The sequence below is a fragment of the Anomaloglossus baeobatrachus genome, chromosome 2 (assembly GCF_048569485.1).
Source record: "Anomaloglossus baeobatrachus isolate aAnoBae1 chromosome 2, aAnoBae1.hap1, whole genome shotgun sequence".
In the NCBI taxonomy this organism is placed as follows: domain Eukaryota; kingdom Metazoa; phylum Chordata; class Amphibia; order Anura; family Aromobatidae; genus Anomaloglossus; species Anomaloglossus baeobatrachus.
Window position 1 is genome coordinate 647,132,260 of NC_134354.1, and position 26,907 is coordinate 647,159,166.

At 45.8% G+C, this 26,907-nt stretch overlaps 1 protein-coding gene across 1 annotated transcript in view; it reads right to left on the bottom strand.

Moving 5' to 3' along the window:
• Nucleotides 1-24,369, bottom strand: part of ESYT1 (extended synaptotagmin 1) — a 180,734-nt gene extending 156,365 nt beyond the window's left edge. The window contains exon 1 of the mRNA XM_075336983.1: nt 24,014-24,369. Within this exon, the coding sequence (XP_075193098.1) occupies nt 24,014-24,295 (282 nt within the window). The 5' untranslated portion in view covers nt 24,296-24,369. The remainder of the gene's footprint in view (nt 1-24,013) is intronic.
• Between the last annotated feature and the right edge of the window lie 2,538 nt (nt 24,370-26,907).

Sequence of the window (26,907 nt, forward strand, 5' to 3'; positions counted from 1 at the left end):
GCAGCTATTTTACCAGGAAGGCCTGCTGCACAAAGTCTCCTCAGAATAGTTGTTCTAGAGATGAGAAGGCATGTCCAAACTTTTGGTCTGTACATATACATATTTATAATGCTAGACAATCACGTCTAAAGAACAATATGATTAGTTCGGTGCGGCATATTCTGCCTCCCCTGCAATGCTGAGCCGCTGATGCATCTTCTGCATTGCAGCTATTTCCAGCTCCAAAGCATGAGCACAGCAGAGTTGGAGTATGGGAGGGGATCATTCATTTAATGGGAGGGGAACATTCATTTAGCAGATGCAGCTAGAATATCAGCATCAATAATTCATACATTTCCATTTCCCTGAAGTATAAATGTTTCAATATAGCAAATTGCTGTTTTGCATTAACCCAGCACTAGACAACTGAGGATATTTATTCATTCTAGTACGCTCGTAAATTGATAGAAACATGTTAGCCCCATTCCCTGGTTTAGTAATGCCTTTTAATAGAATTGTGTCTTCTATATCTCAGAAACATCATTGTCAAACAGACAATAACAAATGCTGAATTGTGCCACTCCCATTTTCCATGAGAGGAGCCCCTGCCTTCCACCTGATGTACTCCATAACCATAAACCAATCCTTGGATGTTAGCAGACCATCAGCTTGGAGAGGACTTTTGCAGGGTCTACTACAATCATAACAGAGCTCTATAGAAGCGATAACAGATCAGTCCCTACACGTGGAAACAAGACTAGGTCCAAAGCGGCATTTACACTGCAAGAAAACCGGAAACGAGCGATGTTAAATCCCCACTCATTTCAAGATCATCTTGTCGTGAAAGCAGTCTGCGGATCACCTGATGAGCGCGGAAAATACTCTCATCTAGTGTTCGTGTTTCATTGTTTCAGTGTTTGTGTTTTAAAACTCAGGGTTTCATCCAGTTCATCTACAAAATTATCTTTGTGCAGAACAAAAAAAAAAATCATTGTCCTCGGCAGTGCATCATCCTGTGTAAACTGCCGAGAACAATGGCAGCCCATGTGCACTAAGCACTCTAGTATACTTTGGACTGCCGGTGTACACTGTGTGCAGAATTATTAGGCAAGTTGTATTTTAGAGGATTTTTTTTATTATTGATCAACAACTATGTTCTCAATCAACCCAAAAGACTCAAATATCAAAGTTTAATATTTTTGGAAGTTGGAGTGGGGTTTTTAGATTTGGCTATCTTAGGAGGATATCTGTTTGTGCATGTAACTATTACTGTGCAGAATTATTAGGCAACTTAATAAAAACCAAAATATCGGTATATTCCCATCTCACTTGTTTATTTTCACCAGGTAAACCAATATAACTGCACAAAATTTAGAAATAAACATTTCTGACATGCAAAAACAAAACCCCCAAAAAATTAGTGACCAATATAGCCACCTCTCTTTATGATGACACTCAACAGCCTACCATCCATAGATTCTGTCAGTTGCTTGATCTGTTTACGATCAACATTACGTGCAGCAGCCACCACAGGCTCCCAGACACTGTTCCGAGAGGTGTATTGTTTTCCCTCCCTGTAGATCTCACATTTTATGAGGGACCACAGGTTCTCTATGGGGTTCAGATCAGGTGAACAAGGGGGCCATGTCATTATTTTTTCATCTTTTAGACCTTTACTGGCCAGCCACGCTGTGGAGTAGTTGGATGCATGTGATGGAGCATTGTCCTCCAAGAAAATCATGTTTTTCTTGAATGATACAGACTTCTTCCTTTACCACTGCTTGAAGAAGTGGCAGTAGGTCTGGGAGTTGAGCTTCACTCCATCCTCAACCCGAAAAGCTCCCACAAGTTCATCTTTGATGATACTAGCCCATACCAGTACCCCACCTCCACCTTGCTGGCATCTGAGTCGGAGTGGAGCTCTCTGCCCTTTACTGATCCAGCCTCTGGCCCATCCATCTGGCCCATTAAAAGTCACTCTTTTTTTCATCGGTCCATAAAACCTTATCCCCTTCACGACCATGGACGGATCTTTCCGTCATGGATCGTGTCCCGGTAAGCCCCGCCCCCTGCCGCGGGCAGGCGGCGTGGATAGGCACACATATCAGCTGTTTTCAACAGCTGACATGTGTGCCTACATGTTCCGAGTGGAATCGCATTCCACCCGGAACATTAACCCCTTAGATCTCGCTGCCAAAGTCTGGCGAGATCTATATGCGCGCGGCCATGTTTTTTACTTACCGCCGCCCCCTCCGGACGTCACGTGAGTGATCACGTGACGTTCGGTGGTTGCCATCGTAGCACAGGGTCATGTGATGACGCCTGCTGCTACCAAGTTTGACTTTCATTCTTCCTCGGCACGGAGCAGAGGAAAAAAGAAAGTGACTATTTCTGCTGTTTACAGCGGTATAGCTGTGATCAGCAGATAGCGATCAGCAATCGGATTGCTGATCGCTATAGCCCCCTAGGGGGACTAGTAAAATAAAATAAAAAAAGTAAAAAAAAAGTTTTAAAAAATTAAAAAAAAAAAAACAAAAAACCTAAAAGTTCAAATCAACCCCCCTTTCCCCCCCCATTGAAAATTAAAGGGTTAAAAATAAATAAATATACACATATTTGGTATCGCCGCGTTCAGAAATGCCCGATCAAAATATAAAATCAATTAATCTGATTGGTAAACGGCGTAGTGGCAAAAAAATTCCAAACGCCAAAATTACGTTTTTTGGTCGCCGCAGGTTTTACGCAAAATGCAATAACAGGCGATCAAAACGTAGCATCTGCGCAAAAGTGCTACCATTAGAAACATCAGCTCGAGACGCAAAAAATAAGCCGTCACTGAGCCATAGATCCCAAAACATAAAATGCTACGTGTTTCAGAAAATGGCGCAAAACGTGCGCCACTTTTATTGGACAAACTTGTGAATTTTTTTTAACCCCTTAGATACAAGTAAATCTATACATGTTTGGTGTCTACAAACTCGCACCGACCTCAGGCATCATACCTACACATCAGTTTTACCATATAGTGAACACCATGAATAAAACATCCCAAAAACTATTGTGCCATCACACTTTTTTTTTGCAATTTTTACACACTTGGAATTTTTTTGCTGCTTTCCAGTACACCATATGGTAAAACTTATGGTTTCATTTAAAAGTACAACTTGTCCCGCAAAAACAAGCCCTCATATGGCAAGATTGACGGAAAAATAAAAAAGTTACGGCTCTCGAAAGAAGGGGAGCAAAGAACAAAAACGCAAAAACGGAAAGTGCCCCGGGGCTGAAGGGGTTAAAATCAGTCTTAAGATATTTCTTGGCCCAGTCTTGACGTTTTATCTTATGTTTCTTGTTCAAAGGTGGTCGTTTTTCAGCCTTCCTTACCTTGGCCAGGTCCCTGAGTATGGCACACCTTGTGCTTTTTGATACTCCAGTAACATTCCAGCTCTGAAATATGGCCAAACTGGTGGCAAATGGCATCTTGGCAGGTTCATGCTTGATTTTCCTCAATTCATTGGCAGTTATTTTGCACCATTAAGCACACCTTATGTAGGGTGTTGATGTCATTACACCACACCCCTCCTCATTACAGAGATGCACATCAACTGATTTACTTAATCGGTAGTTGGCTCTCAAGCCTATACAGCTTGGAGTAGGACAACATGTATACAAAGTATCATGTGATCAAAATACTCATTTGCCTAATAATTCTGCACACAGGGGGTGTATACATGAATTTAAATGATCACAGATATCGTGGTGTTGGTTGGTCCATGTAAACAGACCGTAAAGGGGTTTTCCCCAGAACAAAGTTAAAGTTGATTTTAACCAATAGATCTTGAAATAACAATAAGTTCCACAATTTGATGTGTTTTTAATTTTTCTTTTCCTGTACTGAGATAATCTTATATATGTGCCACTGCTATGTACTGTGTAATGGCCGTGTCTGACTGCACAGGGACATGGTCTGGTCTTACCACATCTCCTGGGCCGGGGAGGAAGCAAAAGAGTATAAAGACATTACAGTATGGGATCATAGATTATTCTTTTTGTGAGGTAAAACATTTCCCTGTCTGTTTTTAAATAATGTTTTACCTCAAAGAAAGAATAATTTGTGATCCCGTGCTGTAATGTCTGTATGCTCTTACTTCCTCCCCGACCCACGAGATGTGGTATGATCAGACCATGTCCCTGTACGGTCAGACACGGCCATTACACAGTACACAGCAGGGACACATGTATAAGATTATCTCAGCACAAGAACATTTTTTTTCTAACATTCAATTGTGGAAATTAATATTTTAAAATGTATTGATTAAAATTAACTGATTGGAGGGAAAACCCCTTTAAGGCCACCTTACGTAATTAAAGTTGTCCAAACATGCTAATTTCAGAAGAACCTGTCCTTGTTCACCTCCCCCACAGAGTAGAAAGCATTTCCTGAATATGGGTGTATATGGCATACTGTATATGTGAAATCCTAGCTCTATTATTGTATTTTGTCCCTCCAGGGGGTAAGATATTCTTAGACTTAGCATATTGCATTTTTCTTCATGCTCAGCTCAGGCTAGTTTCACGCTTGCATTGGGCGAAATCCGCTGGGTCCGTTGCTGCGTCGCTTTGACGCATCCGTTATTTTTGTGGTGTCAACAGATGCAACGGATCCGTTATTTCACAGGAATCCGTTAGCCGATTCCTGTGAAACAAACTCGTTGCATCCGTTTGGCGTCCGTCTAACAGAATGCGTCGGCTCTGGGGTTTTTTCATTTTTTTCATTCTGGGCATGCTCAGTAGAAATTAGTGGAATCCAGCAGCGGATTCCGTTGTAAAGCACTTTGCAACCGAATCCGCTACCATAGGGAGCCATTATAAATTTTAACGGAAGCAACGGAATTCGCTGGTCGGCGTCATTTTGACGCAAGCAAATAACGTTACATTCAGCGCTGCTTCCGCTCAACGGAAGCAACGGAGGGTCGGCCAACGGAAGCAACGCAGGTACTTTTGGCACAATCCGTCATCAATGCAAGTCTATGGGAATCTGATTCCCAAGACAGCGGATTGCGCAAAAAAAAAAAACCGGAAGTGTGAAAGTACCCTTATAAATACACCAAATATATACATAGGCCCCATCCCACCACTGTATGCCAAAAGATAGACAGAGGGTAATCCAGCAACAAAGTCCGAGGGATATTAAAATCCAAAAATTTTATTAAATCAAATTAAAATCCATATAAAAAAAAAGGTCCAAACAGGGTATAAACAACTGTTGTTTATACCCTGTTTGCACCTTTTTTTATATGGATTTTAATTTGATTTAATAAAATTTTTGGATTTTAATATCCCTCGGACTTTGTTGCTGGATTACCCTCTGTCTACAATCTGGATTGCCAGTATACCCTTTCCCTTGCACGAGTCCTGGATACGGTGACCCCTCCTTTGGCTACAGGTGAGCTGTTTGGGATACCAATCTTTCTTTTTGTCCCTGTATACCAAAAGAGTATATTTTTTGCATAGGTTAGACCGAAATGAAACTAGCGCAATACCTTTTAGTCTTCGCTTCCTTTTTGTATACAGAGGGACAGAGTAATCAAACAAAAACAATATACACCGTACATCATAGTACAGAATACTTGCTTGACAATGTAATTAGATAGTTGTGGACTAAACGATCAAAAAAATGGTTTCTCAAAGCAATTTTCAGTTCCATGATTTGTAAGGTTTTTGCAGATAGGGTCCCTTTAATCGGAGCCTGGCTGCGGGATTGCAGCAAGGTATGATTTTCCCTGAAACAATTCGGCATTTCAGGGAAAATATACTTTAAATGATCACAGCATGGCTTTAGCTTCAGTATTGGAAGGAAACGGTGTAACACCGCGTTTATCACCAATTCCAGTCTGAAATAAATTATTCCATGTCTTAGGCTAGTTTCACACTTGCGTTGAACGGTATCCGTTGCATTGCGTTGTGTGACGGATGCAACGGATGTGTTGCATATAGTGGCACAACGGATGCTGCAAAACAACGGAATCCGTTTTGATTTTTTTTTTTTTTTTTTACAGTTTTACCGGCGGCAGACTATTGTGAACGATCAGCTGATCGCTCCCTGCAGCCGACCGCCGGGTGATCAGCTGAGCGCTGTCACTTGCCGGCGGCCGGTCGCTCAGCTGAGCGCTGTCACTTGCCGACGGCCGGGCGCTCAGCTGAACGTTCGGCCACCGCGAGCCAAAATAAAAGTTTGTGATTAAAAAAAAAAAAAAAAAAAAAAAGAGCATGCGCAGTGAAATCCAGAGGATTCCGCTGCTCAAAACAACGTTACATGCTGCGTTCCTCCCGCTGGGCGAAAGCAACGCAGGTCCTTTTGGTACAATCCGTCAAGCATACAAGTCTATGGGAAACAGCGGAATCCGTTAACGGATTCCGCTGTTTTCCAACAGGGCGGATTGTAACGGAAGGAAAACAACGCAAGTGTGAAAGTACCCTTAAATGCAGAGCCTAATACAGGTCAACGCGTTTCAGGGGTCGCAGCCCCCTTCCTCAGGACAAATTGCAGTGACAAGGAAAGTCACTATTATTATAGCTCCATTTATTCCATGGTGATTTACAGGTGAAAGGGAGTATACATAATAGAGACAAGTACAATAATAAACAATACAGGGCAGACAAGTACTGTAGCAGAGAGGACCCTGCCCACGAGGACTCACAGTGTACAAAGGATGGGTAAGGATACAGATCATTGATGTGAAACTGTAAATGCTGTTCTTTTGATGCATACGACAGAAGATACTCCTCTGCCATATGCAGAAACAGAGTGGTATTTGCAGTTTCACATAAATGATATCTCTCTCTACTAATCAGAGGCTCTATTGTGGAAAACTGAAGGAATGTCGAGCTCTGCTATAAACCAACTAACAATTATATAAAAATACACAGGCAGCTATACTGATATAACTGACATTACAAAGTCAGTCAGGCAGAGAACTATATAGGAGCAGAGAGTGCACAGAAGCATTTAGTGAATTCTACTCTTAAGTTTAGCTTTATGATAACGCAAATGTGCAGCTAATCAGGAGCACACAGGAGAGCGAGGAGGGGTCTGAGGCTTTGAAGAGAAACGAACGCGGCCGATAATGTAGTTTTAGCAGCGTAAGGCTATATTCATATTACATTTTTTGAAGCTTAATTTCTGCACCCAAAACTTGCTCTCTTGGCAGTTAAAAAAAAAAAAAAGTTTTGAAAAAGCAAAAAAAAAAAAAAAAGGTTTTGCTACATTTTTTTTTGTGCAGAATATATGCATCAATTGTCTATAGCACAGGTTTAATAAAGTTAGTTTCATTCAGCAAAAGAAGCCGCAAAAATGCAACAGTTGCGCTTTTGCACACACTGCCTTCTATGGTAAAAAAAAATGCCGCAAAATGCTGAAAGAATGTACATGCAGCAGTTTTCAAAAGTAGAGCAGTTTTCCATTACAATAGTGGAACAAAAAAAGCAATCATGTGTATGGGATTTCTGAAATCTCACAGCTTTTGTACTGTTAAAATGCAGCTTTAAAAAAAAAAAAAAAAAAAAAGCTGCAAAAAACAAATGGAAAGCAGCAAAACAAAACAATAAAAGTGACCTGACTATTCTTCAGGCATTTTACACTCGGAAGACACGCTGTATTTTGCAAGTCAATTGGAAACCTTAAAGGGAATCTGTCACCAGGTTTTTAATATGTGAGCAGCATAATATAGGGGCAGAGACCCCGATTCCAGCGATGTGTCACTTACTGGGCTGCATGGTGTAGTTTTGATAAAATCACTGGTTAATCAGCAATAGATTATCATTACAGGACTACTTGGCATGATGCCAGGTAGTCCAGCATATTCATGATCTCTGTATAACTGCTAGATCTGCAGCAGAGAAAACATTGATTTTATCAAAATGACAGCAAACAGCTCAGTAAGTGACACATCGCTGGAATCAGGGTCTCTACATTATGCTGCTCTCAGATGGGGGGAGCACAAACCTGGAGACAAATCCCTTTAAAAGATGCCTGGAATGTGCCCGGTGATAGGTTGGAGCGTTTTGTTAAGAGTTTTTAGCTGGTCCCTCGACCTGTTTGAAGTTTTTATACCAATAGGGTAGTACTGCAGTTCTTGAAGACAACTCTGCACAATAAGCCTACAGGGAATGCTTACAGTCCCACAATACTTTGCTTCTGTAAAGTGCGGCATAATCACTTAGGAATCTGAAAGTAACTGTAGGGCACAAGAACGGAAACCAGTTCTTCAGGATATACACAAACAAGAGTTCGGATAAAATGAAATTAAAAATAAAATAAATATCCGACAAGGATCACGTTTGTTTGGGGGTGAGACATTGTAATCAAAAGGGATTCCTAAGGAAAGACACAGGAAAATGATCAGAGACATGTAACCCTTTCTAACCAAAATAGAATTTGTACTGTTCTCTCACTAATAGTAAACAACGTTTCAAAGTATTATTTATATGCAGATTATATAAGTTGCCGGGAGATACAAAGAGTCCATTAATGGCACAATCACCAATGTGGATGAAATGTGAAAAATCGCATCTGCTTATCTACTGCGGTGATCGACAGTGGATTTTCTCTGCGCAAATCCATTTCTTGTGTGGATCTGACGCAAAGGAGCTCAAATATTCCACAAGCATTTGTAGAACATTTTTCTTCAAATTGACTAAAAGCGCATATTCATGGGGAAAATTAAACGTGAAAACTCGTTATTGAATGTAAAATGAATAGTCCACAACAAAGGAGTGTGTTAGTATGAGATGCAGAAATGTGAAGAATATACATCAGTCTGGGTAATAGAAACAAAGCAGCAGCGTTATAAAAGATATATGTACGAGACAGCAACCGGAACAGGAGGAGAAAGTCTGTGGGAAACTGCAGGGGTAATTTTATCCCAAAATAGGCCGTGATGAGAATTCCACATATGCTACATTCCTGCTCTTAAAATGTGTACAGATGAATGTATACACCCCATATAACAGACTGGAGGCAGCCAGCAGACAGATTGCCTTGATTTTTTTCCCATTAGTCCTATTGGTTAGTTCTGGCTAGTAAAGTATAGCCAAGACCAGTAGATAGGACTTAGAAGACTCTCAATAACCTAAAGGTGACTAAGGGTACCTTCACACTTAGCGATGCAGCAGCGATCCGACCAGCGATCTGACCTGGTCAGGATCGCTGCTGCATCGCTACATGGTCGCTGGTGAGCTGTCAAACAGGCAGATCTCACCAGCGACCAGTGACCAGCCCCCAGCCAGCAGCGACGTGCAAGAGACGCTGCGCTTGCACGGAGCCGCCGTCTGGAAGCTGCGGAGACTGGTAACTAAGGTAAACATCGGGTATGGTTACCCGATGTTTACATTAGTTACCAGCGCACACCGCTTAGCTGTGTGTGCAGGGAGCAGGGAGCCGCGCACACTGAGCGCTGGCTCCTTGCTCTCCTAGCTACAGTACACATCGGGTTAATTAACCCGATGTGTAATGCAGCTACATGTGCAGAGAGCAGGGAGCCGCGCACACTGCTTAGTGCTGGCTCCTTGCTCTCCTAGCTGCTGTACACATCGGGTTAATTAACCCGATGTGTACAGCAGCTACATGTGCAGAGAGCCGGAGCCGGCAGCACAGGCAGCGTGAGAGCTGCAGAGGCTGGTAACTAAGGTAAATATCGGGTAACCACCTTGGTTACCCGATGTTTATCTTGGTTACAAGCTTACCTCAGCTGCCAGACGCCGGCTCCTGCTCCCTGCTCGCTTCATTTGTCGCTCTCTCGCTGTCACACACAGCGATCTGTGTGTCACAGTGGGAGAGCGCCTTTGAAGAAAACGAACCAGGGCTGTGTGTAACGAGCAGCGATCTCGCAGCAGGGGCCAGATCGCTGCTCATTGTCACACACAGCGAGATCGCTAATGAGGTCACTGCTGCGTCACAAAAAGCATGACTCAGCAGCGATCTCGGCAGTGAGCTCGCTGTGTGTGAAGCACCCCTAAGTTATATGTGCAATGAGTGCAAAAAACAGTAGATAAAAAATAGAGGAGATCCCACCCATTTGTTGATAGAGGGGGATTAGTTGAATGCAGTCATTAAGTGGAGCTCAATTCTCGGGGAGGAGGTATTCTTCGTACCCTGTTGTACCCCATGTATAGCTTTCAACCTGACAAGGGCAGCACCCAGGTGTTCTACAGTCAGCCCCCAAAATAGTCCTCCCGACGCGCTCTCTCCTCACTATGCAAAATTGCTCAGCGGAGTCTGACTGAAGGGGTTAATGAGAATCTGCAATGGCAGACAATCCGAAGCATCCTTGGCTAAGTGCTAGGGATATCTAAGGTGAGGGTCAGCCACAGAGGAGGGCAGCATCATCCTACAGCATTTACCCTCTGCTGGTAGGTCATTTACCTAGGTTTTAATATTATATTATTATTATTATCATTATTAATAATAATCTTTATTTCTATAGCGCCAACATATTCCGCAGCGCTTTACAATTCAGGAGGATCATATACAAACAAGTAACAGTTATAGAAATACAATATTTAGAGGGGGAAAAAAAAAAAAAACACAACAGTGTTCGTGAGAGCTTACAATCTACAATGAGATGGGGGGGGGGAAGAGGCAAGGTTCAAGTGCTTATTTACAATGACAATCCAGCCATCTCACGGAAATGGGGGATAGATAATGGTTCCATCTTTTTAATATATATTTAATAAAAGTGGATTTATTTTATCTCATCAGCGGGAGTTTCCCTATGTTCGTTACTCTGCTCTATAGGCCTCAAAGAAACTGCTCTCTCCTGGTCCTCCTACTGCGATCGCTTCTTCATTGCATTTTTCGCTAGCTCCTACATCTTTTATCTTCTCCTTACTATTGGGGTTCCTTGAGGCTCAGTCCTAGGTCCCCTCCTCTTCTCTCTATACATCACCCCTATTGGACAGACCATCAGCAGATTTGGTTTCTAGTATTATCTTTATGCTGATGACACCCAATTATACACCTAAGGCCCCTTTCACACGTCAGTGATTCTGGTACGTTTGTGCTTTTTTTAAACGTACCAGAATCACTGACATACGCAGACCCATTATAATGAATGGGTCTGCTCACACGTCAGTGATTTGTCACTGCACGTGTCTCCGTTCAGTGTACCCGCGTGTGCGTGTTTGCCGCACGGAGACATGTCCATTTTTTTCTGGCATCACTGATGTCCCACGGACCACGCAGTGGTGTGGTCCGTGAAACACGTACCAGAAAAAAACGTGCATTTAAAATAATAAACATTTTAACTCACCCGGCGTCCAGCGATGTCCTCTGCAGCCCGTGCAGCCTGCTGCTTCTAAGCCGGCTGATTACTGTCGCGCATCTTAATGATGCACGACACAGCCGACCCAGAAGCAGCTGCTGCGGGGGTCACCGCCGGCCGGATGCTGCACCGCGGGAGGATTCAGCACCACGGACAGCGGGAGCGGGCGCAGGTGAGTTGATTTCTAAGAGCAATCACGGGCCACGGAGAACGGAGCCCGGATTGCACTTAGACAACCCACGTGTGCCGTGATTCACGGCACACGCAGGGACATGTGCGTGTTTTACACGCCAGTGAAAAACGTCTGTGTTTTTCACTGACGTGTGAAACGGGCTTAAAGGAGTGTTTCAATACTTATTTTTCCAAGGCACATCGATATATGAGAAACAAGGCTTCTCTCAAATACCTTGTGTTGTCACTAGTGCCTGTGAATTGAGCTACTGCAGCCCACTCATTCTTATCGTGACCCCCGGGGCTCCGTTACCTCTGATGTCCGGTGATGTAACGTCAACTTCCAGTTGACATGACATCACTGCGGCCGGCCCCAGGCTTCCGTGAGTGACTGGGCTGTGGGCGGCGTTTCACCGCTCATCACAGCCCAACTTTACTCCTGCTTGTGGCTCATTGCAGTTAAGGCAAGAACGTGCAAGATGCTGGGTGTGACGAGCGGTGAAACTCTGCCCACAGCCCAGTCACTCACAGAGACTGGGGTCGGCTGCGGTGATGTAATGTCAACTGGAACATCATCAGATCTCAGAGGTCACGGAGCCTGGGGAGGGGGGGTCACAAGAAGGAGATAAGCGAACTGCAATAGCGCTGCTCACAGGCACTACTGGCAACACACGGTATTTGAGAGAAGCCTTGTTTCTCAACATTATATCAATGTGGCTTGGAAAAATAAGTAGTGAACCACCCCTTTCATACAAAACACCAGGGATTGTCTGTCTGCTTTCTCCATCATGTCTTCCCTCTAACACAAACTCTCCAAAACTGAACTTCTTGTGCTTCCTACGTCTACTAATCTACCTAGACTAGACAGTGCAATTGCCTTGGTGGTTCACCCATAACTCTAAAGCAGCACGCTCAATGTCTTGGGGTCATATTTGATACAGAACTTATTATATAGGGATTAAACGTCAGTCACTCGCTCATGTTACCTGCATCAACATCTCCAGAATCCAGCTCTGGTCACGTGCTGACAGGAAACACGGCCCTGTGCCAAGCAGAGTATTGGAAAGGAAGTTGTCAGGATAAGGGACCGGAGTGACCACCAGAGGATCAGGAAACCCAGCATGCAAGAAATAAGTTATATACTTTACGATTTTCAATTAATTTAAATTATGTTTTGGGGGTTTTTTTTCCCCTTGGTAGATGCCTGGGACAGCTCCTAGTCCTACAGTTTTCAGTATCATCTCTATGCTCATGATAGGCAGATCCACCTCTCTGGACCAGATATCACCTCTTTACTAACCAAAATCCCACAATGTCTGTCTGGTATTTCGTCCTTTTTCTCTGCTGAATTTCTATAACTTAACATGGACAAAGCAGAATTCATCATCTTTCCACCATCTCACTCACCCCCACCCCACCCACACACACACAGATCTATACAACAGAGTCAATGGCTGCTCTCTCCCCAGCCCCACATACTCGCTGCCTCGGGGTAATCCTTGACTCTGCTCTCTTTCAAACCACATATCCAAGCCCTTTCTACCTCCTAGCAATGCCAATTCAAAAATATTTCCCGGATCCGTACATTCCTTAAACCAAAAAGCTTCAAAAACACTAGTGCATGATCATCATTTCCCGCCTCGTCTGCTGCAACCTCCTGCTCTGTGGCTTCCTAACACTCTTTCATCCCCCTAATCTATCCTAAACTCTGCCACCCGACTAATCCACCTCTCTCCTCGCTATTCCCCATCCTCTCCACTCTGTCAATCCCTTCACTAAACTACAGTTCAAAACCCTATCCATTACATACAAAGCTATCCATCACGTGTCTCCTCCATACATCTGTGACCTAGCTTCCCGGTATCTACCTGCACGCAACCTTCGATCCTCAAAAGAGCGCCTTTTCTACTCCCCTCATCCCACAATCGCATACAAAATTTATCCCATGCATTCCCCATACTCTGGAACGCTCCACCTCAACATAGACTCTCACCTGCCGTCGAAACCTTCAGAAGGAATCTGTAGACCCAACCCTTCCTACAAGCCTACAATCTGCAATAACCCTCAGTCCACTATACCTCTGTACAACCAGCTCTACCCTCACCGACTATATCCTCACCCATTCCCTGTAGACTGCGAGCCCTCGCGGGCAGGGCCCTCTCTCATCCTGTTCCTGTCTGTGTCTTGTATTGTTGATGATTATTGTACTTTTTTTTATTATGTATACCTATTTTCACTTGTAAAGTGCCATGGAAGAAATGGTGCAATAATAATAATAACCTAAATATTTTCTCCAGATATGTTTAGTTAAAATGGAACCTGTCACCAGGTTTTTCCCATATAAAGTAGGGCAAGCACTGTAACCCTTTATATACAGGATTCTACAATGCTGTATATACGTATGTCCATAAGCCGCTCTGCAAGGCAAAGAAAAACAAAAAAACGACCTTTCATTATGCTCACCTATGGGGCGGTCCGATCAGATGGACATTGCTGGTCTTGACCCATCGCCTCATCTTGTAATCACCACCCTCAATGATTCATGTGGATGACGTGTCCTACATCATCCACACAGTGTCTTCCATTGTGCTCCTGCGCAATGCCATCTGCCCTGCTGAGGAATGAGCAAAGTATTGAAGTGCGCTTACACCGGCGTTCATTGACTTCTCTAAGCGCCTGTGCATTACAATACTTTGCTCTGGCAAAGCTGAGAGAAGTGCATGTGCGCAGGAGCGCCATTGAGAACACTATGTAGATGACCTAGGACACATCATCCACACGGAGCAGGAAAGCGATAGCAAGAAGAGAGGAGGCGCCTGATCAAGACCAGGGATGCCCATTGAATTGTACCGCCCCAAAGGGGAGTATAATAAAGGGTCTTTTTTTTGCCTTGCAGAGCAGCTTATGGACTTATATACAGCATTCTAGAATGCTATATAGAAAGGCTTACAGATGCTGGCCATACTTTATAAGGGAAAAACCTGGTGATACATTCCCTTTAATTCTATGTAAAAAAAGGGAAAAGTTCTCTAAGATTCTCTTCTACTTATTACTGACAAGACGGTATTGTGAAGAAAAAAAAAACAAATGTAAGGATCAACGTGGTATTCCTGGAAGCCTCCAGGGAATGTGGCCACATCACTGCATTACTCACCAATTATATCTGCATGCTTAATTCACAAGAATAGAAATGTAGCTCTCTCTTTGTGACATTAATGTGGACATTGAAGTGCCTCTAATTTTAGCCCAGATGAAGGATGTGACCACGTTCAGTGATAAAAGCTCCACAGCGAGTTGTGTTTGTGTCTTATGAGGGAAACCAGCTCCAAGGAGATGCAGAGGATTGCGATAATAGTCTTTCCACCGAATGGAGAAGGGGCAGTCTTGTTTGCTTTCCCTCAGCTCTTCATGTATGACAGGAATGTGACTCAGAAGATGGGGGAAAATCTGAAAAACTGCCAGCTGGAATAGAAGTCCATAAATGTCCATGTGAGAAAGGTTTCACAGACACATCGAAAAGTCACAGGCAAGATGGATTACAGCAAAGCTCGGCCCCTGGAACTGCACGAAGTATTATAATGGACGTCTAACATGATATCTCAATGTCCTCCACCTACAGGACTAGGCCAGGATGATTACTTCATCCTAAAGAGTGTGAACACCTTACACACATGATACCCATCATTTACAGTAAGTCAGCGCCTCATAGCAGTGCGCCTCCTCACTGAATAGTCAGAACGAGCAGACAGGCTGTAGACTGCTGTCAGGTGTTCAAGGCCACGGAAGTGAAAGACATCAGAAAATCGCCGATTAACCCAGCCCCATGTGCCTGCAGGCCAGGACATGATAATTACAATGCTGTTTGCAGATAAACTACGGCCCTGATTCAGCAAAGCAGATCCCTTTTCAAAAGTCGTTACATTTCTGTGCAATGCTGGGTTGCGCAAAAATGTTGCGTCTTTTTGCATTTACGTACCAGTTTTATCAAAATGGGCCAAGCTGGGACCGGATGACAGCATGATGCCGCAGCTCGTCTAATTCCTTGTGAGCTACTTACTAGAAGTATTACTCCAAGAGCAAGATTTGTGGCGATGCACAGACAACTCTTTAAACTTTAAAGAATCAGGTGCGGGTCCGACCGTAAGTAACATTGATAAGCTATCCTTCCAATAGTCATCAATGTTTGAATGGTGGGGGTGTGACACCTGGCACCCGCGCTGATCTGCTGTTTCCAGTGCCACTGCCAACCAAAAGTGAGTTACAAAGCTGTACAGTACAGATTAATTCACAGAATAGTGGCCAAGCCAGGTACAGCACATTTTCCCCCTATTGATTAAAAAAGGGGGCAGATACGTGGTATCCAGCCGTGACCACTATACAGTTGACAGCGCTGTACTGTGCAGCTCTGCAACTGAAGTTCCAGCCGGCGGCAGCAGCCCCACTGATCAGACATCGATGACCAGTCCTAAAAATACGTCATCAATGTTAAAGTCCTGGACAATACCTTTAATTAATCAGGAGTATGTTTCCAACATGTCCACTCAAGAAGACTGGCGTTGTTGGCGCCGATCTTGATGAATCGGCACCCAAGTGTTTTGTGGTGTTGCTATAGTTATAAATGAAAAACTTCTCTCCATGTGTATAAAACCACTACGCCAAGCCGTGCCACCTTTTGAAAAAACATCCATTCCCTTTATTGATCACTTTAGCCAGGTGACGCCAGCACAGATGTCTTTGATATCTAGTGCAAACACTTGTAAGATCTGGGCTCAGGGCTTCTTAGGGTTGGGGGTCGCTGTCACCAACAGTGAAACAGACTGCACGGATCTAAAATGGGGTCCACCGGGTTCTATCCAGGGGTGGGTCATTAAAAATAAAAAAAATATATACTATATTCAGTATTACTTTTCCAGTACCATTTCCAGAAGACATGCGAAAATCTGAGATGTGGCCTACGGTGCACACGTGAACTTGCCCTCAATCAGCCTGCTATGCCAACTACAAACGTGAAGTCTCTTGCTGGTTTGGTCCTTACACGTCCCAGGGCCACGACTAGGTGAACCCCTAGTAACAAAACATCAGAATAGATGGGGGAAAAAAGGAGTGGGACACTTATCAGGCTTAGTTCACATACTAGAAATAGAGATAGTCCAGCTCACCAGATACTTTGGCGCTTAATCCTCTAACGTCACGGTTGCGCGAGATCCCGCTGAAGTTGTCAGCGTGTATATCAGCAAGTGAAGGAAAGGAACCAGCTTCCAGGAAAATTTCAATAAAATCCGCTTCTTTAATGGATTCTTTAAAATTGTACAAAATAGTGGATCTCACAAGAAAAAGACAGGGGTCACAACCAGCAATGGACACCAGACACGTTTCGATCAAGAACTGATCTTAGGGTACTTTCACACTTGCGTTATTTTCCTTCCGTTACAATCCGCCCTTTTGGGAAACAGCGGAATCCGTTAACGGATTCCGCTGTTTCCCATAGACTTGTATGGTTGACGGATTGTACCAAAAGGAGCTGCGTTGCTTCCGCTGGGCGACGCTCCGTTGCTTCCGCCCAGCGGGAGGAACGCAGCATGTAACGTTATTTTGAGCAGCGGAATCCTCTGGATTTCACTGCGCATGCTCTTTTTTTTTTTTTTTTTTTTTAAATCAAACTTTATTTTGGCTCGCGGTGGCCGAACGTTCAGCTGAGCGCCCGGCCGTCGGCAAGCGACAGCGCTCAGCTGAATGACCGGCCACCAGCATGCCCGGCCGCCGGCAAGTCACAGCGCTCAGCTGAGCGCCCGCCCGCCGGCATGCCCGGGCGCCGGCAAGTGACAGCGATCAGCTGATCACCCGGCGGCCGGCTGCAGGGAGCGATCAGCTGATCACCCGGCGGCCGGGAGCGATCAGCTGATCACCCGGCAGCCGGCTGCAGGGAGCGATCAGCTGATCACCCGGCGGCCGGCTGCAGGGAGCGATCAGCTGATCACCCGGCGGCCGGCTGCAGGGAGCGATCAGCTGATCACCCGGCGGCCGGCTGCAGGGAGCGATCAGCTGATCACCCGGCGGCCGGGAGCGATCAGCTGATCACCCGGCAGCCGGCTACTGGGAGCAATCAGCTGATCACCCAGCGGCCGGCTGCAGGGAACGATCAGCTGATCGTTCACTATAGTCTGCCGCTGGTAAAACCGGGAAAAAAAAAAAAAAAAATCAAAACGAATTGCGTTGTTTTGCAGCATCCGTTGCATCCGTTGTGTCACTATATGCAACACATCCGTTGCATCCGTTACACAACGCAATGCAACGGATACCGTTCAACGCAAGTGTGAAAGTAGCCTTAGACTTGGAGTCTGGTTCCTTTACTTCACTTAGCTCACACACTAAAGAAAGTTGATACAATTGTTCCATTTAAACATTCTGCAGTATCAGACTTAGGGTATGTGCGCACGTTGCTTTTTACCTGCTTTTACCTGCTTTTTTGCTGCTTTTTCTTCTGCGCTGTTTAATGCCAAAATGGATGTGTTCTTCTATTCAAGCAAAGTCTATGGGAATTTGGGTTTCTTGTTCACACTATGTTGTTCAAAATGCTGCCTTTTTGAGGCAGAACTTTGGTCAAAAACTCAGCTTTGCAGTGCAAAACCCAAATGGCAAAAACAATTGACATGTTGCTTCTTTGAAAAGCTGAGTTTTTGACCAAAGTTCTGCCTCAAAAAGGCAGCATTTTGAACAACATAGTGTGAACAAGAAACCCAAATTCCCATAGACTTTGCTTGAATAGAAGAACACATCCATTTTGGCATTAAACAGCGCAGAAGAAAAAGCAGCAAAAAAGCAGGTAAAAAGCAGGTAAAAAGCAACGTGCGCACATACCCTCAGGCTATGTTACACGCTACGATTTATCTGACGATATGTCGTCGAGGTCATGGTTCTCGTGACGCACTTCTGTCGTCGTTAGCGACGTCGTTGCGTGTGACACCTACGAGCGAATCATAGCGATCTTAAAATTTGCGAAAATCGTTGACACGTTGATCAGTTTCAAAATATTGTTCGTCGTTTGTAACGCAGCAGACATATTGCTACGTTTGACACCCTGCCAACAACGAACATCGTTAGTGCGATCGTTATCAGCAACGCGGGTGTGTCGTTACGAGCAATGCTCCATGCCTCCTCCGCTCTGATTGGTGGTACCAACTTCATTCTGATTTAGCAGCCATGGTTGATGCTATGGACAATTATATGCCTCTGTCGTTGCCGGAATCGTTGGGAGGAATGCTGTGTGACGGTGTCCACATGACCGCCTTGGTCAAACAATATATCGCTGAACGATGTAGCGTCGTTTGTGAGATGTGTACATGTGACCACTACAAAACGACCTATGAGCGATATCGGCAAATCGTAGCAACGATCTGGGCGTGTCACATCGCTAACGAGATTGCTAGCGATATCGTTGTGTGTAAAGTGGCCTTAAGGCTATGTTAACACTTTTTTGGGAAGTTTTTTTTCTGACCAAAAACCTGATCTTGTGGCAGGAAATCTCCTTTGAGTCATCTGCGTTTTTGGTGCATTTATGGTGTTTTTTTAGTGGCGATTTTGCTGCGTTTTCTCTACAAAATAGGTTGCATCAATTAAAAAATGTTGCAAAAACGCTACAAAGAATTGACAGGCTCATTCTTTGAAATCTGCAGCAAAATCGTAAGTATTTGACAAAAGAGTCAGGAAAACATCTGCAGGCGTTTGTGTGTGCATGAGATTTCAGAAATCTCAGACTTTGCTGGGACTGTAAAAAGCAGCGTTTTATTAGCATGGATCTGCATAAAACCAAGGCAAATCCGCAGCTAAAAAATGCAGCAAAAACTTATCATAAAAGCCCTGTGTGAAAATAGCCTAAAGAATCCCTGTATATTAAAAAAAAAAAAAAAAAAAAATTGCTTGATGAAACAAAATAAAAATAATAGGGCATGTGAGGGTTTAATCCGGGCTTTCATTCTGTCACAAGGCAAAATTGAGAACTTTTATACAGCAACTTCTGTGGTGCCTGAGATCACTCCACATTCCAAACATCACAGGACTCATTGTGCCCAGCACCAAACTTATAGGAAGGGGAAAGTGCAGGAGGGATCAAAAAGTACCCGCACCTTTCCTTGTCTGCTATTGAAGATTTGTTACTATTTGATATATTGTGTGTGACTTACACAAAGGGACTGAGTAAACTCGTAGCACAATGCACCGTCACGCTTATCTGCGTCTGACATGACAGTTAGGGTACCGTCACACTTTAGCGACGCAGCAGCAATCCCACCAGCGATCTGACCTGGTCAGGATCGCTGCTGCATCGCTACATGGTCACTGGTGAGCTGTCAAACAGGCAGATCTCACCAGCGACCAGTGACCAGCCCCCAGCGACGTTGTGCTTGCACGGAGCCGCCGTCTGGAAGCTGCGGACACTGGTAACTAAGGTAAACATCGGGTATGGTTACCCAATGTTTACCTTAGTTACCAGCGCACACCGCTTAGCTTAGCGTGTGCAGGGAGCAGGATCAGGCACTGGCAGCGTGAGAGCTGCGGAGGCTGGTAACGAAGGTAAATATCGGGTAACCACCTTGGTTACCCGATGTTTACCTTGGTTACAGCTTACCGCAGGCTGTCAGACGCCGGCTCCTGCTCCCTGCACATTCAGGATTGTTGCTCTCTCGCTGTCACACACAGCAATGTGTGCTTATCAGCGGGAGAGCAACAATAAAAAAACGAACCAGGGCTGTGTGTAACGAGCAGCGATCTCACAGCAGGGGCCAGATCGCTGCTCAGTGTCACACACAGCGAGATCGCTAATGAGGTCACTGCTGCGTCACAAAAAACGTGACTCAGCAGCGATCTCAGTAGCGATCTCGCTGTGTGTGAAGCACCCCTAAGACATCACAAAAAAGTCACATCAAAGGACTCAGCGAAAGAGCCAACACTAAAATAAGGGGCAAATTACAGGCATTGGGGACATTAGGAGACTCCTGTCACCCACTGGCGGGCACAGACAGCAAAGTGTCCCTGTGCAAGAAGTGTATGGGCCCTTTATAGTCCAATCACGCATCATAATGCACAATTCCACCTGCTTTGGAGGTGAAAATGGGGCCCCTTTCCTTTTGGGCCCCTGCGCGGCTGCACCAATGATATGTCCACACCTGTGTCCCCATTCAATCACCTGAAGTGAGCGCCCTGTTCTCTTCACCCTTTCCCCGTCACATCACCATACATCTGATAGAAGCTGCCTGCATGGAAATTATTCATCTCATTTACGTTGATTTTAGTGTAATACACACTAGACTTTCTGCTTCCAAATTCTGCAATTAGTGATCGAACCCTTAGGCTGTGTGCGCACGTTGCCGAATTTCATGCATTTACGCTGCGTATTGTATTGCACCGCAGCGTAAATGCGTGCATCCTGCGTCCTCTGCACAATCTATGAAGATTGTGCATACTCCATGTGCACGTTGCGTTTGAGAGCGCAGCGATTTGGATGCCAAAATTTTGTTCCAAATCGCTGTGTTCTAAAAAGTAACATGTCACTTATTTCGTGCGCTTTGGATGCTTTTCCCTGTCCCTTCTCTGTCTATAGGGTGCTTTACAAGCTGCGACATCGCTAACGATATATCGTCGGGGTCACGGTGTTTGTGAGGCACATCCGGCGTCGTTAGCGACATCGCAGCATGTAAACATCAGAGCAATAAAAAAGGAAAAAAACATCAGGCACTCACCAGTTGCTGCTTGTGCAAGTTTTGTTGTTTTATTCGTGCAGGTTACAAGTAGGCATTTATAGGCATTGATCTAGTTAAAACTCCAGCCAGAGGTGGGGATACGCACAAACTTCTGCTCAGAAAGGAGGCAGAATATATTATGAAGTTTAATGCTTTGGGTCCATTAGGACTAAATGATAAAAATGAGTTGAGCGTATTCTTGGGATAATTTTTCTAGATTCCAGCTATATGTAAAATTATTGTATGTCTTTATATGTTTGTACATGCTTATTTTGCACTCCATTCAGTAGTAATACTGCAGTTTGATTTTAAACTTGTTTTAATCACTGCTGACATCAACCACCTGTATTATGTGGATATAATGGATGTGATGTCAGCTCAGTTCAGACCAGCTGAAGCACCAGACAGGTGCGAAACGGCCGCCGTCGTCTTTGGACGTGTGTAGCGTCCACTCCCTCCCCTCCACTCCATGCACTTGTAACCTGCACGAATAAAACAACAAAACTTGCACAAGCAGCAACTGGTGAGTGCCTGATGTTTTTTTCCTTTTTTATTGCTCTGATGTTCACATGTTTATTCACATCAATGGCACCGCAGAGCATGTGCACCTTTTTCGGCCCAGTATAGGATGTTCTGAAAGTTTTTTGGTGTTGGGGCAGTGCCCTGAACTTTTCTCCTTTTTCGCATGACATCGCAGCATGTAACACCTCTGAGCGACCTAAAACGATCGCCAAAGAGGTAAAAATCGTTGGTATTGGAGAGGTCGCTCCAACACCAAAAATCGTTGACAGGTAAGTAGCGAGGTTGTTTGTCGTTCCTGCGGCAGCACACATCGCTACGTGTGACGCCGCAAGAACGAGGAAACTCACCGTACCTGCGTCCCGCCAGCAATGAGGAAGGAAGGAGGTGGGCGAGATGTTTGGCCGCTCATCTCCACCCCTCCTCTGCTATTGAGTGTCCACTTAGTGATGTCGCTATGACGCCGAACGATCCTCTCCCTTAGAAAGGAGGCGGTTCGGCGGTCACAGCGACGTCGCTAGGCAGGTATGTGTGATGGGTGTAAGCGATGTCGTGCGCCACGGGCAGCGATTTGCCCATGTCGCACAACCGACGGGGGCGGGTACGCTCGCTAGCGATATCGCAGCGTGTAAAGTACCCTTTTGGGAGAGGCAGCATCCCGAGCGTATGAAATCGGCATTTATTTTGCAGACACACTGCATCCATTATGCAGTGTTTCTGCAGCGATTTGAAGCGCACATGCTGTCGAATTTCTGCAGAAATTTCTGCAGGGACACGACGCAACGTGCGCACAAAGCCTTATAGTCACCTCAAAAACTTTAATAAGAGTCATGTGCCCTTATTCTCAGGCAGACCAGTGTTCCCAGCACAGTCCCATTACATCACAGTATAGGTGTGAATGGTGCTGTGCTTGCTTTATGGCAGCCGTAACGTGGCCCCCAAGCCCCTATGTCTGGCCGAGCTGCCCCTACAACTGTACATTGTTTTGGCATTCGAGCTTGGTGCCCTGAAATAATCCTATAGTCGTCACTCTTGTGCTTATTCTGCACAATTAAAATAATGGTAGATTCAGTCCTCATTGATAAACTCCTGATAGACGATCGCTGCGCCTGTTGGCGTCTCATAGACAATGAATAGAGCTTGTGCACCCTGCGCCAGTGACGAAGCAGCGCTCACACATCCCCAATCCTATCCATATGGAGATTCCCCTTTATTGACAGATTAGTACAACACAATGGTAAAGATAAAGATGATCCTCCTGAGCTCTGGCCACAGCCGCCATCCCTGACCCCAGATGGAGCTCCTGATCTGAGGGAGGTTACAAAAGGTCAAGGAGCTCTGTACTTATAGAGGGTCTTGTCATGTGCCCCGTTTTTTAGCTGTTTTGGGCACTTTTTGGCATGTGAGGGACAGAACTCAAACTGTGGCTCCATCCAAAAGCTATTATACATACAACACCCAGAAAGCACCAGCTGGTGCCACCACACATCTGCCAACCAGTAAGTGCCAAGCCACACAGGACCCCAGGGGAACTAACAGCTGCGATAATGAGGGGCAGCTCCACAGAGCATCTGCCAACAAGGGGCCGCGGAGACTGGCACCGCGGGCAGAGGAAGCACTCACTCAGGAGGGTGGCCTCTGCCCCACACTGGCACACTGGCATCCCAGGTAGAGGAAGCACTCACTCAGGAGGGTGGTCTCTGCCCCGCACTGACATCCCGGGCAGAGGAAGCACTCACTCAGGAGGGTGGCCTCTGCCCCACACTGGCACACTGGCATCCCAGGTAGAGGAAGCACTCACTCAGGAGGGTGGTCTCTGCCCCGCACTGACATCCCGGGCAGAGGAAGCACTCACTCAGGAGGGTGGCCTCTGCCCCACACTGGCACACTGGCATCCCAGGTAGAGGAAGCACTCACTCAGGAGGGTGGTCTCTGCCCCACACTGGCACTGGCATCCCGGGTAGAGGAAACATTCACTCAGGGGGTGGTCTCTGCCCCGCACTGTCCCCGGGCAGGGGACGCACTCACTCAGGAGGGTGGTCTCTGCCCCGCACTGTCCCCCGGGCAGGGGACGCACTCACTCAGGAGGGTGGTCTCTGCCCCGCACTGGCATCCCGGGTAGAGGAAGCACTCACTCAGGAGGGTGGTCTCTGCTCCGCACTGTCCCCCGGGCAGGGGACGCACTCACTCAGGAGGGTGGTCTCTGCTCCGCACTGTCCCCCGGCAGGGGACGCACTCACTCAGGAGGGTGGTCTCTGCCCCGCACTGGCCCCGGGCAGGGGACGCACTCACCCAGGACGGCAGCTCCTTGCTCCTGAATGCGCTGCGGGCGGTGAGCAGCTCCTCTTTCTCCAGGGTCTCGCTCGCTAGCTGGAAGCTCTTCCATTTGTTGCTCCGGGAGCTTCTCCAGCACATGAACACCCCCAGCCCCAGGATGACAAACACCACGCTCAGCCCCAGGTATCCGCACAGATACACGGGCAGTAACAGCAGCAGCCGCCGCCCCACAGACCACAGCACTGATACCAGCTCAGAGCCCGGGGCCGGGGCAGGGACGTGCGGGGCATCGGACATGACTGCTCCTGTGTGCCTGGACGGACTGTCCGCCCCTCACTGCCGCCTACCACATCCCCGTTACACGCAGCACTGTTGAGGGGCGTGGCTTCTCGTCACGTGAACATGCAGGGCGGAGTCAGGCTCTCTGCCTGAAGCTGCAGGGGGCGGGCGGCTGTCGGCGGAATCCTTTGTGGCCGGATGGATATCAGATAACAGACGGCTAGCGACTGCGCCCGGCCCAGTGCAGAGCTGTACAGCCGGGGCCGCCACTGACTGACACTAATCACATTTCACACAGTGGTCTATAAACGTTACAGTCGTTGTTGTGGGCTGATTAACCCATTTGTGGCAGCTTCTTAGGGTACTTCCAGTGGCGTAGCTACTGCTTTTGCCGCCCGGGGCGGTCGTCAAATTTGCCGCCCCCTCCGTTGGCCATCGATAATCCAGAAACTTTCAAAAATCCGGAAAACCATCAAAATATTTATATTTCATGGAACTACAATCAAAGATCTAATTGTAGACTGCTGCTATTAGTCCTAGACTTTCACCTTTTTACACACATGTAGGCCTATTATACACACACACACACACACAGCTCTGCTGCATACATACATACATACAGACACACACAGCTCTGCTGCATACATAGACAGACACACAGAGCTCTGCTGCATACATAGACACACAACTCTGCTGCATACATACATACATACAGACACACACAGCTCTGCTGCATACATACAGACACACACAGCTCTACTGCATACATAGACAGACACACAGCTCTGCTGCATACATAGACACACACGACTCTGCTGCATACAGACACACAGCTCTGCTGCATACATACAGACACACACAGCTCTGCTGCATACATACAGACACACAGCTCTGCTGCATACATACAGACACACACACAGCTCTGCTACATACATACAGACACACACAGCTCTGCTACATACATACAGACACACACAGCTCTGCTGCATACATACAGACACACAGCTCTGCTGCATACATACAGACACACACAGCTCTGCTACATACATACAGACACACAGCTCTGCTGCATACATACAGACACACACAACTCTGCTGCATACATAGACACACACAACTCTGCTGCATACATAGACACACACAACTCTGCTGCATACATAGACACACACAACTCTGCTGCATACATACAGACAAACACACACAACTCTGCTGCATACAGACACACACAACTGCATACAGACAGACACAGAACTCTGCAGCATACATACAGACACACACAACTCTGCAGCATACACACAGACACACACAACTCTGCAGCTGCTGTATACATATATATACATACAGGCACACAACTCTGCAGCTGCTACATACATACAGACACACAACTCTATAGCTGCTGCATACATACAGACACACACAACTCTGTATCTGCTGCATACATACAGACACACACAACTCTGTAGCTGCTGCATACATGAATACATTAATTCACATGAGGACAAGAGTAAAGTGCAAAAATTACAGTTACTTTTATTAGGACATACACAACACAGGACTAAAAATATGGTGGTACACTACCATATGAGGAAGGGACAAAATGCCAAAGTATGAATATGGTCAAGTAAGAACAGCCAAAAGGTATATCAATCATAAAGTAAATGTTTATAGAAGATAAAGCTGTTCACCAAATAGGCTTAGAACAAGGCAAAAAGTAGGAAATGTATAGAGCAAGGACAGCGTAAAGGGGTTGCAGCATTAGATTCCACCATGGGATCCCCACTGGTAGGGGGAAACCACGGTGGGAGTATAACCAATACTACCAGTATCAAGTAGTAGGGAGAAGGTAGCACGACATCCTCCTCCAGACAATGTGGGGGAAGATGTAGTGAAGTCACAACCTAAGTGTAAAGGTCAATGCATAAAGATAATACATGGACCAAGGGCTGTAGGGGCACAGAAGGACTTTGTAAATAATTTATTACCTAAAGTGCAAGTGCAATAAAGTTTTCCAAGATATGTGCTCCAAATCCAGCAGACCAGAACGCTGTCCAGGAAGCTCTATGGTGTCCCTAAAAAGCGCCCAGGATCTCCATCCGACGCGCGTTTCGCAAGGTCAAGCTTTCTCAAGGTGGGGAGCCAGAGTGATGAACACAGTACTGGCTGTCTGCCTAAATAACCCTCCTAAATTCAAGATATAAAACCGGTGTGTGATCGCCAGAGATCCTGGGCGCTTTTTAGGGACACCATAGAGCTTCCTGGACAGCGTTCTGGTCTGCTGGATTTGGAGCACATATCTTGGAAAACTTTATTGCACTTGCACTTTAGGTAAGAAATTATTTACAAAGTCCTTCTGTGCCCCTACAGCCCTTGGTCCATGTATTATCTTTATGCATTGACCTTTACACTTAGGTTGTGACTTCACTACATCTTCCCCCACATTGTCTGGAGGAGGATGTCGTGCTGCCTTCTCCCTACTACTTGATACTGGTAGTATTGGTTATACTCCCACCGTGGTTTCCCCCTACCAGTGGGGATCCCATGGTGGAATCTAATGCTGCAACCCCTTTACGCTGTCCTTGCTCTATACATTTCCTACTTTTTGCCTTGTTCTAAGCCTATTTGGTGAACAG